Source organism: Lates calcarifer, linkage group LG1, assembly GCF_001640805.2.
Source record: "Lates calcarifer isolate ASB-BC8 linkage group LG1, TLL_Latcal_v3, whole genome shotgun sequence".
Classification (NCBI taxonomy): domain Eukaryota; kingdom Metazoa; phylum Chordata; class Actinopteri; family Centropomidae; genus Lates; species Lates calcarifer.
The window spans coordinates 1,617,111-1,634,921 of NC_066833.1; the positions used below are offsets into that span (position 1 = coordinate 1,617,111).

A 17,811-nucleotide genomic window follows, 5' to 3' on the forward strand; every position below is an offset into this window, starting at 1 on the left:
CTTGGCCAAACCAATGACTGTCCAGAAAGATGGACAACATGTTTCCACTTCCTCCCATGGAACAAAATTAAGGCCAAAATATCTAAGATATGAGTGCTGCCATCTTTATGTCAGTAACATCATTTGTAGAGAGTCTGTGCAATAATGACCAGTCGGTGGAGCCATGTTATTGACCCATGCGTGATTGAGGTGTTTCGGCTTCACTTGTTGGAGCTGTCATGTCGTCCAGCTTCTTATTGAGTTGGTTTTAAACAAGACAAGACACATATGTCTCTGGGATACAGACAGCATTTATTTAGATTTTTTAAAAAGCAGCCCTTTTTCTAAAAAACAAATAAAGAGGACAAAGATCAGCTGAGTGATGCAAAATGTTTCTGAATGGCAGGAAAGCATTTCTCCAAGGAAACGTAGTTTCCACAAATAGAATTCCACCAATGCTGATTTTTCCAGTTTATTTCAAAACAATATCCTCAGATCAGATTTCCTCAACTCAGTGCAACTTCAGTCATCGCAATAAACATCTTCAGAACAAGAAATAAATAAAAACACAATCTCCTGCAGCCAGACAACACGTTCAGAGTCAGGTTTAGGTGAAATTTAAAAGAATAAAAAGTGGACAGAGGTGAAATCATCTTCCTCAGGTGATCGACAATCCTGACACAAAGCTCTGCAGTGCATCAGTCATCACAGTTTCAACACAGAGACAATGAGAACATCAAACAAATGCTTGTTCATTTTGTTCAATGCTCACTCTTCCTGTTGACACCTCTGCTCAGTCACATGTTACAGAACATGGATGAAAAACTATATCTGTGGGTTTGAATAAATAAATAAAAACTCTCTGTTCACTCTCCTTTGTTTCAACTCAACCAAACAGAGAAGTCCCTTAGCATTAAGGCCTGTTCTTTAGCTTTAGTGCAAACACAGAGCAGAAGTGTCTTAAACTACGACCATCAGCTGCACTTTAACCAGAATTAACGATTGATGCTACAGAGCAACAGAAGAAGAGTTTCATTCCAAAACTGACGTCAAAATGAGCTGAATGAAGAAGAACAAGCAATGATTCTTTCAAACACTAAATCTACGCATTTGTTTTTTTTTTTTTTTTTTTATCTTATGACCTGATTTTCATTTATTACTTCTGTCAATGTTCTTTAATGTCATGCTCTGTAGCCCTGATATGTAATTACAATATTCAGGGTTCATCCTCTGGAGAGAATGAATGTGTTCCATAAATCTAAGGGTGTTCTACAGGTGATTCTGATTTTGTCCTCTTTGTGTTTACACCCAAGATGTGAACACGATATGATGCAGACCAACCTCAGAACTGGTCAGACAGACAAACATCAGATTTTTTTAAGGTATTATATGAAAGTTTTGCTTTTGTTAGACAGCCAACGATAGCATTCACAGCTGTTTAAACACCAGTCTAGAAGGAACTTTGTCAGTTCAGCATCAAATGTCATTCCTTCACTCAGCAACAGCTGTCTCCAGAGGTGGAAAGAAACGCCAATGTTTTGTTTTCATTTCTATCACTTCTGTCCTTCTACTGAAGTTCTGTGTAGAGGATGAAGAAGTAGCGCTGTCCAGAGGACGTATTCTAACCTCTTGTAAATGCAACAGTGGCTGAAGCTCTTTGTGAGTAAACAGCTGTTAATGCTAACATTAACTACGTAGTAATAGCAAAGACCTACATATGCCACCTTTAAATAATCACATATAAAACAAAAAAGATGAAATAACAGTAAATCCCCAGCTGCCTGCCGTCTCTCTCTTAAAGACTTCTGTAAAATGAAGAAAACCATTTTCCCTGGAAGTGTGTCATCAGTTCAATCGTCTCTCGACCACAACATCACACAACAAACAAATAGACAAACAATAAACTCACATTTTTTCATCATACATTTAGGTATTCAAATGACATCTGCTCCTGCATATAGACTCTTGTATTTGGGCATACAGTTTCTTTCAGCGTCTGTGTCTCTGATTACACCAGACGACAAAGGTCATTGTTCTCATTTGGCTCAAGCAACTGAACTAAAAAGACATTAACAGCCTCTAACAACATGCAGAGTGTGAATGCAACCTTAACACTGGACCTTGATTTAGAAACAGAGTTACTCCATGAAGCAGCACAGGGAGAGGAGATTCAGTGTCTCCGTCAGTATAGAAATGATCAACAAAACATTGCTCTAAAATTCTACATCTGTAATAAAACAGTCCTAAAGTGTATTTTAATGATATATTTGTTTAAGCACCATTGGATTCCTGCCAGTGCTGTCTCTCAGTATAGTTTTCCAAAATCTCTGTGGCACCACCAGTGCAAGTATTGGATGTTGGACAGTGGTGGAAGAAGTAGTCAGATCCTTTACTAAAATAAAAGTGCTGATACTTGACTAAAAAAAAAGGTAGTGAATGAAGGTAAGTGATAATGAGATGGTGAATGGAATATCTGCCATTTTATATCATTTCTGTGTCTGTCCAACAGACAGAGTCTTGTGATCAGTACGCCTCACCTGAGATTAGCTGTACAGTTTGTGCACCTCCACATCAAGATGATAAAAACTGTCTTGGGAACAGCACAGTAATTCTGAGGTTTTCAGTGTCTTATTGTTTTTAAATGGGGACCAGAAAGCAGGTGTGACAAACTGAACCTAAGTTCAGACTCTGAGTTGACTAACCCCAATTAATGTCCCTACAACCAGTCTGCAATACCAGGAGTCGACATGCCTGGATTGCCGTCCGGCCAATGAGGTACCCGACCCTGCAGGTGGTGTGCCATATGGTTGAAAGCCTGGCCACCAGAAACTCCTCTCTCAGGTCTGGCTCCAAAGGGAGGCAGTGTGGTGAAGAGGGGGTTGAGCCAGAAGGCAAAGCTCTCAATCTACCAGTTGGGGTAATGAGCTCTGAGCAGGGACCGAAAGACGAAAGAATGAGATGGTACGTATAAGAGGCTGAAATGAGTTTCCTCTGTAATGTCTCTTGGCTCAGCTTTAGAGACAGAGTGAGGAGCTCGGAGTAGAGCTGCTGCTCCTTTGTATCAAAAGGAGCCAGTTGAGGTGGTTTGGACATCTGATCAGGATCGTCCTGGGCTCCTTCCGTTGGAGGTTTTCCAAGCATGTCCAACTGGAAGGAGACCCCAGGGTAGAACCAGAACTTGCTGGAGAGATTTCATATTCTCACCTGGGCTGAAGAGCTGGACAGAGTTACAGGGTAAAGGGAAGTCTGGAATGCTGTCCTGAGCCTACTGCCTCTGTGACCTGACCCCGGATTAGTGAAAGAAAATGGATGGATGGGTATTTACCAATTCACTGTTTCCCACTGGTTTTAACAGCCTCAATGTGCCCAGCATCACACTGCTATAAAGAAAACCACCTCTCATACAAAACAAGGGCAGTGCATAGATTTCATTTTGAGCTGAGGGTGACTCCACCATGTCTGAATGTGAGGGCAGAGATCACTGCTCAAAGACAATGACTGACGACTGATAACACTAGAAAAGATCTAATGACCAGCTATGGCTCTGATGTTCTGAAAATGAACAAACTTTGACTGTAATCAGTGATGGAATAAAACAATGTGTCTGATGGCTCCGAGGAGACAGAGGGAAACCTGCCGGCGAGCACAGTTTCCATCTACTCAGGGCTAACCAACTCAGAGTTTTCACTAAACCTGCTTTCTGGAGCCTCTGCATGTTAGGGAGACACGTTGGATCCTATTACTTACTTTGTACTTTTCTGGTGGCTACCATTTGTATAAACAAGAGAAGCCCTGATCTGTTATCTTGGGAAGATTTTAAAGGACTGGCTAAAGACTCTGCTGTGTTTTTTAACTGGGTTCTGCTTTGTTTTGTCCACCACTGCCTGCCAGTGAGTGAAACTGTTTGGACACAGAGGTTGGCAAAACGCACAAATTCACAGAGCAATAATTATCATCAGTAAAGCTAAGTTTTACAAAACTGTCAGACAACAGCTCCTCGTGTTGAGCCGGCGCTGTCCGTCACTGTCACTGGTTAACATGACAAATGACTCCGGCTGCAGCTCATATCACTAATTAATGTTAATTAATTTGATGACTGAACAAAATGAAACACGTCTGTTGTTGGAGTCTGTGTCTGATCTGGGCAAAAACACACTTGGCTTATCAGTAAATTCCAACAATGTCAGATCACTGCTACAGATTGATCCTGTTTGTCTGAATTGGAGGAAAACGCCTGCTTCTAAACAACAGGAAATGCATCTCAGGAAAGAGTCATATTTGTATTTACAGTACAGGTTTTCTGGCTAAAAGATCCTTCTAACTTAAAAAATAAATAAACAGTTACCTCCTGCTGCCACCAGGAGTCGCCAAACTGCAGAGATGTTGTGTCAGTCAGAGGAAGAAGACTGTTTCAGCATCAGAGTAGGCTAAAAAGTAGTTTTAAACTTTGATATCTGTCATGAACCATCCTGCAGTCCAACTGTTTAAAGTCCCTCCTGGTTTGGGTTGATTGGAGACAGGAGGCAGCTGTAGTGACAAAGAAATTAGGCTTTGAATTTGAACGATCCACAGTCGGTCCTTCAGGATCTTCAGTCTCATCTCTTCAAGTGTATTTGAGCAAGAAAGGATCTGTGCTCACCACGGAGTAAAGGAAAAAAAAAAGGTAATTTAACGAAGTAGGAAGATCCCATGTTGTGAATTGTCGAGGAGGTTTCCTGCTGGGCCACAGAACAGACAGGAAGTGTCCGGTCTACTGTCTTAGGCCAAAGAAATAACGTGATGTTAAAAACCGGAGAATCCAGAAGATAAAGAGTTTGCTGCACTGGACAGACACCTGAATGAAGCTTCACACACAAAGATCCCTGACAGTGGTGAGAGATACAGTTTATCCTCAGTTTGTTCATGAAATGAACAGAGGAATGGAGAAAAAAGAGGAATGAAAGAGTGGAGGTCCTGAGGAAGGAACGATGGACGAAAGAAAAGACGGGAGGAGGAAGGAAGGGTATGAGGCAGGAAGGGGACAAGGTTTTTTCAAACACAAGATGGAGAATGGAGAGTAAAAATCTGCAGCCCAGATCCACAGAGGACTACAGGAGAGTGTTTAGGTCCAGCTACCGTAGTGTGTGAGTTTATATGTGCAAGTGTGTGTTTTATCAGCTGCAGTGGCAGAGCAGCAGTCCAGCCACCAGGGGGAGCAGGTTGAGCAGCAGGAGCCACAGAGTGGTGGCCAGACCTGGAGAACTGGAGCAGGGGTCTGAAAAAAACAAACACACATCTTCATGTGAACGTTTGTCTTCATTCTGCTTGTCAGGATTCATCACAGCTCAACTGACTAAAAGCCAGGACACTTTGGCCTTGGCTACTTCAGGTGTGATCTGGTCTTACTGGACTCAGTCTGACCTGGTCCAGACTTGGTTCCAAGGTGTTGTCTCTTCTACTCATTCTGACTTTTTGGTTGTAAAATTAAAAGAGACCAGGGTTATGACTGTGGTCAAGACAATAACCTATTTATTTTGGGTACAGGTGCATACAGGGTGTTCCCTGCCTCTCGCCCAATGACAGCTAGAATAGGCTCCAGCCCCCTTAATGGATTAGCGGTATAGATAATGGATGGATGTACTATGGGTACATTATTTCCAGGCTGACAACGTTGAAGTTCACTGTCATCTATACAATGACGTCCTTGAACTAAGGCACAAAAATCTAAAATGAAAACATATAATACAACTGCAGTTTTACACTTTGAGATCAAAATAACTGTGCTGAACAAACATTAAAGTTTAGGTATTTCAGGTGGTATTAGATGAAACACATCTATTGGAACTGTGTTTATTTATTATGTTATGTCCTTTGTAGTGGACATCAGGACAACACTGTCTTCACTCATCAGGTCAGAAACTTGGGGCAAAAACTAGAAAAAATTGCAAAATTATACTTGAAATTGGACTCTAATAGCTGTTAGCTTAGCATTTTGCTTTCAGTCATTAAAGTTTTTATTACCGCAGCCTTTCTAATCATAAAAACATGATAAAATGTGGTCACTTTGTCCTATTTTATTTGGAATTATTGCAAGATTGCCTAAATTTGACTCCAAACACTTGTTGGTGTAATGGGGAAAAAATAGAATAATAGATTTTTAAATGCAGTCTCAGGTATTGTCTTATCCACCACCTTTCCCTCAGCAGAACATCTTATATGTAAAAGTGTCAACGACACTGACCAATGGGGTTACTCCTGGAGGTGTTGATGGGTGGGAGCTGGTGGGGGAGAGGACAGTCGTCACAGATGTCGGTGCAGGCGGGGCAGATCAGGACGCCGTTGTAAACCCAGTCGTTGGCTCGAACGCTGACACTCAGCAGCTGACCTTTACGGACGCAGAGGTAGGAGCGATCCTGAACGAACACCGTCAGGCCCTGAGCTGAACACGACACCTGCAGAGAGAGAAGGTGGAAGGCAAAGCCACCGATCAAATCAATTCCACTGAAACTAACAGGTCTTTACCGATCAGTTAAACTGTTAGACCGGTTGAGATTTTTATTGACAGCACCTTGTAGCATCCAGAGCCCCAGTCAGGGTACGTCATCTTCCTGGTGCACTGCTCCATAACAAACGCTGACTTCTGGTACAGACACACTGAGTCCGGGCCGTACTGCTCCGCTCCATAATTCCTCCACCAGTCTGAACACAACACATACAATCCGCCATTTTTCACAATGCAGGTGTACACATGCTGATCTTATGCTTGTGGGGAACACTGGTGACTCTCCTCTATGGAAAGTAGCTAAGGTTTGTCCAAACAGTTGCTAGATGTGTCGCTAGGTGCTTTCTTTAAAAAATAAAAATCTAGCAACAAAAGCACTAGGTTAGTACACTGCAGTACACGCCCACTGTCAGGACAATTCATTTTGAAAGGGCAACAGCCAATGGATAAACTCCAACTCTCGGCCGGCCCAGCCAATGGTCTTGATCACTCAGTTGGTCACAGACTTTCGTGTCTCTAGGGTTTGTGTTTGTTAATAGTCTTAACAGAGAAAATGATTAGAGGCTTTAGAAGAAAACCATTTAAGTCTGAGGCTCACTGTGAGCAGAACACTCTAAAATCTAATGAGCCTGATATGTGGCTGGTTAAGTTTCTGGTGATCTGATCTCTGACTCTGTGTGGGATTCAAAAAACAAATGGTTTAAATAAAAAATAATTACAGACAGTGACAGCAAGGGGATGAGTGGGATTGTCAGAATTTGGCTGAAAGTCGGCCTGCAGTGCAGATCCACACACACACAATAACTGAAATTGTACGATAAAGCATACAGGCATGTTGTCCTAAATAATAATACTAATAGTGAACTTCATTTATACAACACTTTTCATAACAATGTTACAAAGTCCGCAGGATAAATAAGAATCTGTGTCAAACATTTCCCAAGTTTTAAGAAGGGATTTAAAAGAAAGTTAAGACTTAACGGATCTGAGTTCAACAGGCAAGTAGTTGGGTTGGACTATAATGGCAAACACTTGCTGACCCTTTAACCCAAGCTGTGACCTGGGGGTAACCAGCAGGGCCTAATTTAGAAAGTTATCTTGAGCTGGAAGAAACAGGACTGAACATTCTTGAGTTGGTCATCAAAACAGAGATTATTATTGAAGATTACCCCGAGATTGGAAAGGTATGAATGGAGTAAGATTAGAGCCATGCCCTTGATTCCTGCCCACGTCTGTCCCTTTGATCGGAGTGTAGCGACACCTTACTAACCTGGCTGGTTCTCAGACACTCTGCAGTAGGAGTTCCTCTGGTATTCTCCACTGAGGTGCCAGCTGAACTCCTGGCTGAAAGGACAATAGTCAGCGATCTCCACAGCGCCCCCGAAGAACGACAACTGATCAGCATCCACGTCTGGGATCCTTTCAAAATACTGACACACACAAACGCAAACAGTTGCATAATGTATTGACAGACCACAGTATATCTCATTTCACACCACACACTGCTTGATGATGTATAGTAGTATGTGAAAATGTGAAATGTGAAACATTTCTTTTATGGTTTATGTCACTGTATAACTGAATATCTGTGGGTTTTTAACTGCTTGAACAAAAAAGTTCTTTGAAGACAGCACTTTGGACTTCAGGAAACTGTGATGGGCATTTCTCACTATTTCCTGACACACAAACAAGCAGTTTAGTGTTGTTTACTTTGACATCCACTTTAGTCAAAGTACGTCCACTAAGTTTTTGTGGTGTGGTGGGAGCATTGTTCTGCTGGGGGAGGCCCGTCATTGGGGTTTGGTCTACAACAATGTTCAAGTTGGTAGAACATGTCAAAGTAAAATCCAGATGAACGAGGTCTCCCAGCAGAACACTAGACTGTAACCGGATGATGAGCGGTTTAATGCTGTGGCTGATACCTGGTACTCCAGCGGAAGTTCCTGTGGGTATTTCTGCAGGTTGCAGACAGCAACAGCCAGCTGGTCCTGTCTGCAGGTCAGCTGCAGAGGAGAGGCTCGCACTGTGTCACAGTACGGAGTCACAGCGTGTCGTCTGCAACAACAACACAAACATTACTGAGACGAACCAGAACCAGTTTTTATTTACTGACATGGAGCACAATCATCAGCTGTGTGTTTTCTCTCCGTTTGTTTCTCTTGCAGTCATCACCAGAGGGCGCTGTTTACTGCAGCCGTGCAAGTTAACATATTTTAAACTCATCTACGCTGTGGAGGAAAGACAATAGATAACTGCCCTACCTAGAATCAGAAGCTCAAACGGTTTATAGATATATTAAAAAGCATCTTTTATCTGTAATCTTATTTGTATCTTCTTATTTGTTCTGTCTGGTCTTATCCAGCACTAATAAGAATGTTTCATTGTGTCTGAGTTTGGACACACTAAATACAAAGTTCCACAGGTTTTCCAGGATTAAAATCGACTGTTGTGATTTTCTTTAGTCTGCCTCTGAACTCCGCCAAAGATCATCTGTGATGGAAGAGGTATCACTCTGCGACAGTGCTGTACAATCACAACAGAGTGAGTATTTCTATAGTGTTGTTAACTCCAGCAGAGTAAGACATCCAGTTAAACTTTCATTCCTATCATATCGATGATTAAACAGTTTTAAACCGGGACCTTTAGTATTTGGATCAAGTAGCTGATGGAAGATAAGATGTGTCAGATTCTGACTCAGCATCAAGAGATCCTAAATATCAAAAGGAGCCTTGACTGGACTGTGTCTGGAGCTGCGAGCTTTAAAACGACCAGAGAAGATGTTGTAAAAACCGCAGAAATCATCTGAATACTGCAGTGACCTCTGTCTCTGTCTGTCCATCCAGAACTTGCAGCTCTTCATGACGAAGTCGCAGCCGAGGCCGCGGCCCCAGTCCAGCCTCTGAGCCAGGCTGTAGTTGGCTCGGTACCAGCCGCTGTCCTCCATGATGGCCAGCGTCAGCCGAGAAAACACCCGGTTCTGGGTGTGGGAGCCCGTCATCGCCTCATTCTGAGGGAGGAAGAGAAAAATGAGAGATAAACGAGGAGAAACCCAAACTGTTGGCTCCTGAAATGTGGCACAGAGGCAAAGTGTGGTCACCTCCAGCAGCCTCTTCTCCCAGTGGTTCAGTTCAGTTCCCGTCCCTCCCTGGTTCTCCAGCTCCATCCCCTCCAGGATGGGACAGTTAAAATGTCTCCTCGCCTCCTCCTGCAGCCAGCGGGAAGAACACAAACTGACATCCACAGGAACAACAACCAAACCAGAGCTGCAACTAATGTTGATCAACTCAGAAATAATTTAGTGTTTCTCACCACGACACGAGGAGTGACAAGGACGTGGACTTGGTGTCGTACCATCACCCCTCCCTTGATGTCCCACAGTCTACTGACCCTTCTGATCACCGCCTCGCTCCACTGGTACAGACCCAGGCTGAGTGACGCACACACAAACGCACACAAACGCACACAAAGAGGTTTCAGATGAGCACAGCAGAGCAGCTGCAGAAACTTGAAATTTTCCAAAACCACCGATCACACCTCACACTGTGATTGGTCAGGTTGGTTGAGGTGAGAAAGGGCTTAGCTCATTTTTTCATTCACAACACAACTACCCCTGTCACTAACTGTGTTTAGCACAAAAATATTCAAGGAGAGACGTCTGAAAGTGTGTCCTGTTACACAGTATTTGAAAGATTATCTCTTGCAACCATCAATTATCAATACAGCAAGTTATGGCGATGGTTGGACACTCATTCGCTCCCTCAGATGAGGACATCGATACCACTCTCATGTCTCTTCAGGGTTTTCTGTAAGCGCCAGCTGCTGGCCAGATGGTCCGACATTAAAATTCAAGTCACGATCACTTTTTATAACGTCTTAACTCAAATCTTAAACCAGATGATTTTTTAAATGAAACTGTTATTCAGTGTTTTTCCTGGTTTGAATCAGCTGCTCTGTTTGTTCTGGAGAGGAGGAGACCTCTGAGGAGGATTCAGCTCCTGAACCAGCAACACTGAAGGAATCCTGTTTCCAGTCTTTAAGCTAAGCTAAGCTAAGCTAACCAGCTGCTTTACAGACATGAGAAACTATTCTTTTAAAACGTTAACCTTTCACTGACTGAATGGCTGATCTATAGCTACGTTTTTGTTTGTCCAGCTTTAGTTTTGCTGAGTGCTGACACGATGAGTCAAACCTCATGACTGAGATTTCAAATCAAGCAGCTCTGGATCAAAAACAGGTTTCAGCAGCAGCAGACTGAGGTGGTTCCTCTCAGATATTATTCACCTCTCATTGAAGGCGGGCAGGCCGCTGGCAAAGCGAGGAGTCAGAGGTTTGCCCTCGTCGTCGTGGTAGAAGGCAAACAGACCCGCTGAGAACCCCTGGTGGACGGAGGAGAAACAGCACGTTTACCTCCACAGAGATGGTTCACGCTCACAGGGCTTCGATACATCTGTGTGAGCTCTTAGCGTAGAGTTTGGTGAACTCTGACACACAATGTTGACCAATAGCAAGCTGTCATAACAGTGATGAAAGTGATCGTAGCTTATTAGCTGCGTGTCAAACTGTGTGGTCTTATTGTCCTGTTGATGACCAAGCTAATGAGCTGTCTAACTGACAGACGATTAACTTCAGATTTACTGACACTTTAATGTAAAAATACTCACAGTAAAAGTACTGCTTTCAAAATGCTACCAAAGTAAAAGTCCAGAAGTAACCTTACACCACGAGACAGTTAAACCTGATGCATCAGTATGTAAACAACATTTTACTGTTGTAACTGCTGGAGGTGGAGCTGGTTTTAACTACCAAATTTGACTCTGCTACACAAATCTCAGAGAACCACTAACAACCCAGAAAAGGAGACACAACTACTTCTTTTTATCACAGGCCAAAAAGGTTGTTAACCACTGGTTTAATCTTCAACAATATCCACATATTTTCTGTCTCCTCCAGGGGCATCCAGAGGCGTTCCCAGGCCAGATGGGAAATGTAATTCCTCCAGCGAGTTCTGGGCCTACTCTGAGGTAGTTCAGCATCCATGGAAAACCCCCAGAGCTCAGAAGGAACATGTGACTGATTAGCACCAGCATGTTAGCAGTTAGCTGTTCTCCATCTAGCTCTAGAAGAAGGTGCTATGTGAAGACATTTGGATGAACTCTGGTGTGACCAGGCCTTTACTCATGAACAGGTTAAAATAAACTTTTAAGTTGATTTTTAGTTAATACTTGTGTGAAGCTACAAAGCATGAGCAAAGTGAAAAACCAGCTAACCTAGTCAGAGTTAAGGACTTCTTCATGTGTAAAATACGACAGGAGAGTAAAAGAAGAACGTGGCTGCACTGACCAGAGCGTGGATGATCTCATGTTTGACGGTGGAGAGCATCCCTTCAAACTCCTGAGGCTGAGAGGAGATCATAGCAGGACACAGGTTGGCGTAGCCAGCTATAGGTCTGAAAGACACACACACTAATATCAACTTACAACATTTAGATTTAGTGTTTGTCAGTGCAGGTGGAGATACTTCTGCCATGAGTCACGAGTAACTGTGACCTTTTTATTAAAGTTTAACCAGAAACATCTCTGTATATCTCTACCAGACTCCATTGACAAAAACAGGGATTTTACTGGGAGCTGCTGGAATACCACTGCCTCCATCTGTTAGTGTGTTTATTGTGTGACTTTCAGTGGTGGAAAGAAGTAATCAGATCCTTCACTGAAGTAAAAGTACCACACAAAGTCTGTAAAGGTCTTAGGTCCCACCTGTCCAGCTCTGCCTCCAGCTGGCAGTAAGCAGCGTAGGCCACTATGTTCTCCTGTCCACAGCGTTCTGTGGTGATGCCGCTGACGTATAGCACAAAGTCGGACCCCTCCACTCCAGGGCCATCTGGGGGTCCTGAGGGACCACATGACTTCCCAGACTCGCTGCACACCTTGCATTGCTGGGAGGGAAAAACACAAGACAGGAGTGAGCGAAGAGACAAAGGCGAGACACACCTTTAGCACATTGTGACGAATATGTTACGATTCTCCACAAACTCTGCTGCTGTCCGTCCTCTCTGATTGTGAGCCTCACATGTTGACCAACAGGCTGCAGAAGAGGCTGCAGCACTATTATTAGCACCTGCCCAGCATCAACAATAACCATAATGAGATTACCAACCTAACAATAACCTTCTTTTATCCCTTCAACCTTCCACTCTGCCTTTACCTCCATCTGTCCATCCAACCTCCTCTCTTTCCCATCACCCTCTTCTCCCTCATCTGTGCTGTGATGTAACATTATAAAGGAAAAATGACATTACCATATCTAACATTAGCATTTTGACTGCTAGCATGTCTGAAATCTCTCAGCCTTGTTATTACATTATCCATTATCTGTGTGCAATGGCCCTTCCTGACCTGCAGGTGGTGCTGTGGTACGATGACAGGGCCACATCGGGTGACGTCTGCACACGCGTCCTGGCAGTAGCGATGAGGGTCATCTCTCTTCCTCAGGTACTGGTTGGTTGCACATTGTCTGAGAGGAAACAGGCAACAAACAAGGACCATGTTAAATTAACTCTGCATCGTGGGAGGGACTAAAAGATGGAGGAAGGCTCCTGAACGTCCACCTTCCCACCTGGCAGCAAAGACTGACGTTAAAACCCAAAATCTGGACTCCGGACTCTCTTAAACAGCTCATTCATGCCACCAGTCCAAAGCTCTTCTTACGACTGAGGCACAGTGAGTGGTGGACCTTCAGCTGTGGTTTAAAACCTTGTGATGGGACAGACCACGTACCTGCTGAGGAGCACAGGCCCCACCCTGCGCCTCACGCTGAATGCCCTCTGCAGGTAGTCAATGGCCTGAGGAAACAGTTTATCCTGAGGAGAGACACATTAACAGTTTCAGTCTGATTCACCTCTGACAGTACAATACTACATGACTGTAGCAGGCTGAGAGCTTCAAGTACAACAAGTCTATCAGCTGGTGTTTTCTCTTTAATCGCCAAAGTGACGACCATGACTGAATGTTTAAACCACTGTTGATGTGCTTGAAACTGCAGTTCCCTTCACGGCCACTAGATGCTGCCTCCACAAAGACTTCACATGTCCTGAAATCGTTAGAGAAGCCATCCAAACTGTTTAAAATACAACGTTTCAGAACACAAAGTGAATAAAAGTTGGCTGTTGATCACTAATTGTACTTGTTCCAATGTCTGTCTGAACCAAGGAATTTGTTTTGATTTCATGTTGCAGTTTTGATAGCGCACTTTTCCTGACATACCTATGTCCTGTCATCATCACTAGATGTGCTGTGTCTCCTTGTACTTGACACTGATTGGTTTATAGACAGCTGAGCGTCCTGACGTCAGCGTGTTGTCAGTTCAAGTCGTCCTCTCAGAAAATAACTAACTTACAGCATTTTTATGTTTTTTTTCCAGTTGTCTTTTGATTTTGTTGTTGGACCAAAATTAAATATTTTGTCTCAATTTTTATTCTATTCCTGTTATTTTTCTTCTTCTATTGTTTAATGATTGAAGAGTCTGCTTAAACTTACTGCAACTGGTTCTAAAGTCTGAACCCGCCAAAAAAATTATTCAAACCACAAACAAACCAAACTATGGTTCAGTTTGATCCAGACCGAGACCACGTCTTTTGGTCAGACTAAATCTAGGTCCTTTGGTCTGAGGCACCTTTCTCACCTGCTCTTTTGGTTCAGACCAAACAAGGTAGTTGTAAAAGGACCCTTAAGTGACATAACAACAAGATAACTGGCCTGATTTTCAGCCCAAATCAACCCCTCCTGATCAAAGTCATCTCATTATCCGATGGTTGTAAAGATGATCGTGTCAGATTTTCCTGTGGTGTGAGGTGCATTCACAGTGATTTAACCCAATCGGAGCCGCCCCGATTTGAAATCGTAAATATTAAACATGATCAATATTTCTGATCAGAAATCCTGTTGTGTGGGGGAACACCGATGAGCGCCAGAGCGCGCTCTCTGTGGATTGTCACGTTGAATGCAACGATAGCCAATCAGGAAGCAGCTGACTGAAGACGGAAGCACAACAAACTCGAGACGTCGTCGTCCGCCATGTTTGTTTCCTCTGACGTGGTCAGATGTGGAGTCGTGAGAGTTCAGACTCTGGTTGTTGGCGGTGAATCTGTTAGTGTGTGGTGTGGCTGTGTTGGTCTTCTCTCTGCACATCACACACTATAAGAACAGTGAAATCTGACATTATCTGTCGTCACGCATGTGCTCTCAGGTAAGATTTTAAAAATCTGTTAGTGTGAGCCAGGATTAAGTCTCAGGTGTCAGACTACACACTGTTCCACTGACCCACACTTGGTGGCAGTAACGCACCAACAAACACAACAGGAGAAGAAGAAGAATTTTTTCAAGCAAACAGGAACATTATCAACAAATTATTTAAAATATTGCTTTTAAAGTATGTTTTGTAAATGTTTTATGAGGAAGGAAATATATTCAGCACATTTGTCAAATCTCATCAAAGCACATGACATAACTGGAGGTTTGCCTCCTGCTTGTCTCTCCTCAGATACTCTTCTTCCTCTGCCACAGTGACATAACAGCAGAGAGCAATGAACTCAAACCCAAGCTTCAAAACGCCACCTCACAGGTGACACAAGTTTGTCATCTTATTATGGCTGCAACTGAGTATTATTTCCTTCACTGAAAGGTTTTGTGTATAAAATCTCTGTCTTGTTTTAGCCGACTAACAGCTAAAAACTGAGAAGTTGAATTCATTAGCGTGTCTGACATTTGAGAAGCTGTAACCACCGAGTTCTCAGGCGTCCCTCACCTTCACCAGTCTCCTCTTGTCTGCAGGAAGCCTGTGGAAAGAGAAAAGACAGACTTTAGCACTGTCTCAGGCTGCACCTTTAAAGTTGTTTTATGGGGTTGGAAACTTTTAACATTAACTCAGACTTTATATATACACAACGTCTCTGTTCATGTTAGATGTAGTGAGCTGCTGCAGCACTCACTGGTCAACACTGTAGTCATAGATGATCTTAATCTTCAGCTGAAGGTCGTCAGGAGAGCTTCTCTTGGTCAGACGCTCGGGCTTCAGGTAGACATGATGGACAACCTAAAAGAGCCCAGCACAAACTATAAGAAAATGATCAGGACAGACTGCTGGGTGTTTTTCATTTAGCATCCAGAACACTCCAAGTTGAGGCTGGAGAAAATCTATGTGTGATTCATTACAATAGAAATAAACTGCTCAGTGTATTAAATACCCAATAAATCAAGATACATCCTTACATTGTTACCCATTATCATCAGTGTTATTTCAGCTTACTGCAGGTAAATCAGTATCAATGCAGTACAGATATGTTTGAGATAACTGAGTCGTATCGCCTTCACATAATTTGTCCACCAGAGAAAACTGATAAGTTTAATGTTTCCAAATATAAAATGTTCCAAAAATATCAGTGGAAGGATGGCTGCAGCCATTTCACATACATCACAGATACAATGAGGTAAGGGAACACCGTGCAATTAAAGGACAGTTCTACACAATAACTGAACAGATTAGAAGAAGCATAAAAACAGAAATATGATAGATAGAAGGAAATAGTGTTGAATAGACACTATGCAATGGTGGTGATCTAATATTATACAATAATGTAATACAAGAGATTATTTAGAGTATCAATAATTAAATCAGCAAATTCATACGGCTTTTTTTAAAAACAATTTTTGGTGCCAAATTACGTTTTAAGTAAATGTTTGTAAAATGAGTCTTTTATTTTGAAGAAACCTCCCCGGAAGTGTCATGGCTGTTGTTGCTAGGAGAACACAGGCTAAAGATAATTACTAAAAACTGGTGGATGAGCGGTGGAGGACACGACTCATTGGTTTTACAGATGAAATGTGTCTGACAGAGGCTGCACATGACGGTAACTGTCAGTAAACACCGTCAACCATAACTCTAACCCGGTCACTGACACGGTGCTTTCGTGTTAGCCTGTTAGCTTGTTGCTAACTGTACACCAAATCTCTCATTAAATCTCACTGTCAAATTAAAAAACATCCGTTGTAATATTTTTTATTTTTGTTCATAACACAAAAAACAAACATTACACGTCTTCATGGAAAATGACTCGAGTGGGACACAAGCAACATATTTTAATACACATTAATTACATTTAACCAAAACGCTTAATTAGCCACCGCAGCTAGCATGCTAGCTAGCTAACGCAATATAACTAAACAGTTCATAAGCCACCACAGTTAGCATGCTAGCTAGCTTGGCTTGAACCCAGGGCTCACCTCGTCGGGAAGGGGGGCTCGGTGTTTGCAGGTCCCATGGCAGCTTACCAACACAGCCAGGAGGGAGAGGATGAGAGCAGGGCCGAGGAGGGACCAGGACACGGACGGCTTGCCATCCCCGCTCAGCCTCGGCTCCATCCTCCGTCCAGCCCGACAAGCGGGGCTCGGCCGCCCGCAGTCAACAGAACCTCCGCCGGTGCGGTCCCCTCGGTGCTGGTTTCATTCATCGCTTGCAGGGTGAATCAGTACATATTAGCATCCCACAAAATACGACCGATGTTTAAACCCGAAGAGAAGAGACAGCAGAGGTGGCAGTGGCAGTAACACCGGCCGGTAACAGGTGAGATGAACGGACTGACAGCGGCGGTTCCTCCCGGGTTGTTTCTCGGTGTCAGCTGAGGGGAGAACACCGGCACCCCAAAGATCGTCTGTTAGCAGGATGAGCCACTCGGAGGAGGACGTCCTGTACCAAGAGGCACAGCACTCCAAAGATCGTCTATGAACAAGAGGACTCACTCAGAATCAGACACAGGTCTCTTATCAGGGCTGTATAAACCTGCAGGGAGGCTGCAGGCCACAGGGTGGGGGCATGTTTATACGAATTTAAGACCATACTCAGCTTTAGTGATGTTCCCAGGCTAATTTGCAGGTAATTAAATTTACCACAGGTCAACGAATATATAATGAATTATTTTTCAAGTTTTTCTGCCTTTATTTAGACAGGAAACATACAGACTGCATCAGCTGCTGAAGACCATGTGCAATGGTCAGAAGCTCAAAACAAGTGCAAAGTGGACCTTGAGTTAACGTTATCAATGCACTTATTAGCTGTTTACTTCCTATGACCATTTTACCCTATCACTACCACCTCCTCCTCTTTACGTCCTGTTACCAGTCCCCTGTGAGAAGCCAGATTTAAGACCTTTCTTTGTCTGGGATTGTGTGCTGCATTTGAGGAAGCATGCAGATTTTTTAAAGTCATTTTGCAGTTAATCTACTGTCACTTTTAATGTATAAAATAACTTGTGTCCCATATGAAAGGAGAAGGAGAAAGAAACAAGCCTTTTTCCGTTT

At 43.1% G+C, this 17,811-nt stretch overlaps 1 protein-coding gene across 1 annotated transcript; it reads right to left on the minus strand.

Moving 5' to 3' along the window:
• Positions 1 to 437: 437 nt before the first annotated feature.
• Positions 438 to 17,185, minus strand: lmln (leishmanolysin-like (metallopeptidase M8 family)). The gene is made up of 16 exons (XM_018674191.2): positions 16,738 to 17,185; positions 15,447 to 15,550; positions 15,263 to 15,293; positions 13,237 to 13,319; positions 12,856 to 12,973; positions 12,217 to 12,395; positions 11,801 to 11,906; positions 10,742 to 10,836; positions 9,770 to 9,887; positions 9,558 to 9,665; positions 9,280 to 9,467; positions 8,383 to 8,515; positions 7,731 to 7,890; positions 6,527 to 6,657; positions 6,200 to 6,410; positions 438 to 5,233 (listed from the first exon to the last, which is right to left on the minus strand). The coding sequence occupies exons 1-16, from the start codon at positions 16,873 to 16,875 to the stop codon at positions 5,133 to 5,135; spliced, it is 2,004 nt and encodes a 667-aa protein (XP_018529707.1). The 5' UTR covers positions 16,876 to 17,185; the 3' UTR covers positions 438 to 5,132.
• Positions 17,186 to 17,811: the final 626 nt, after the last annotated feature.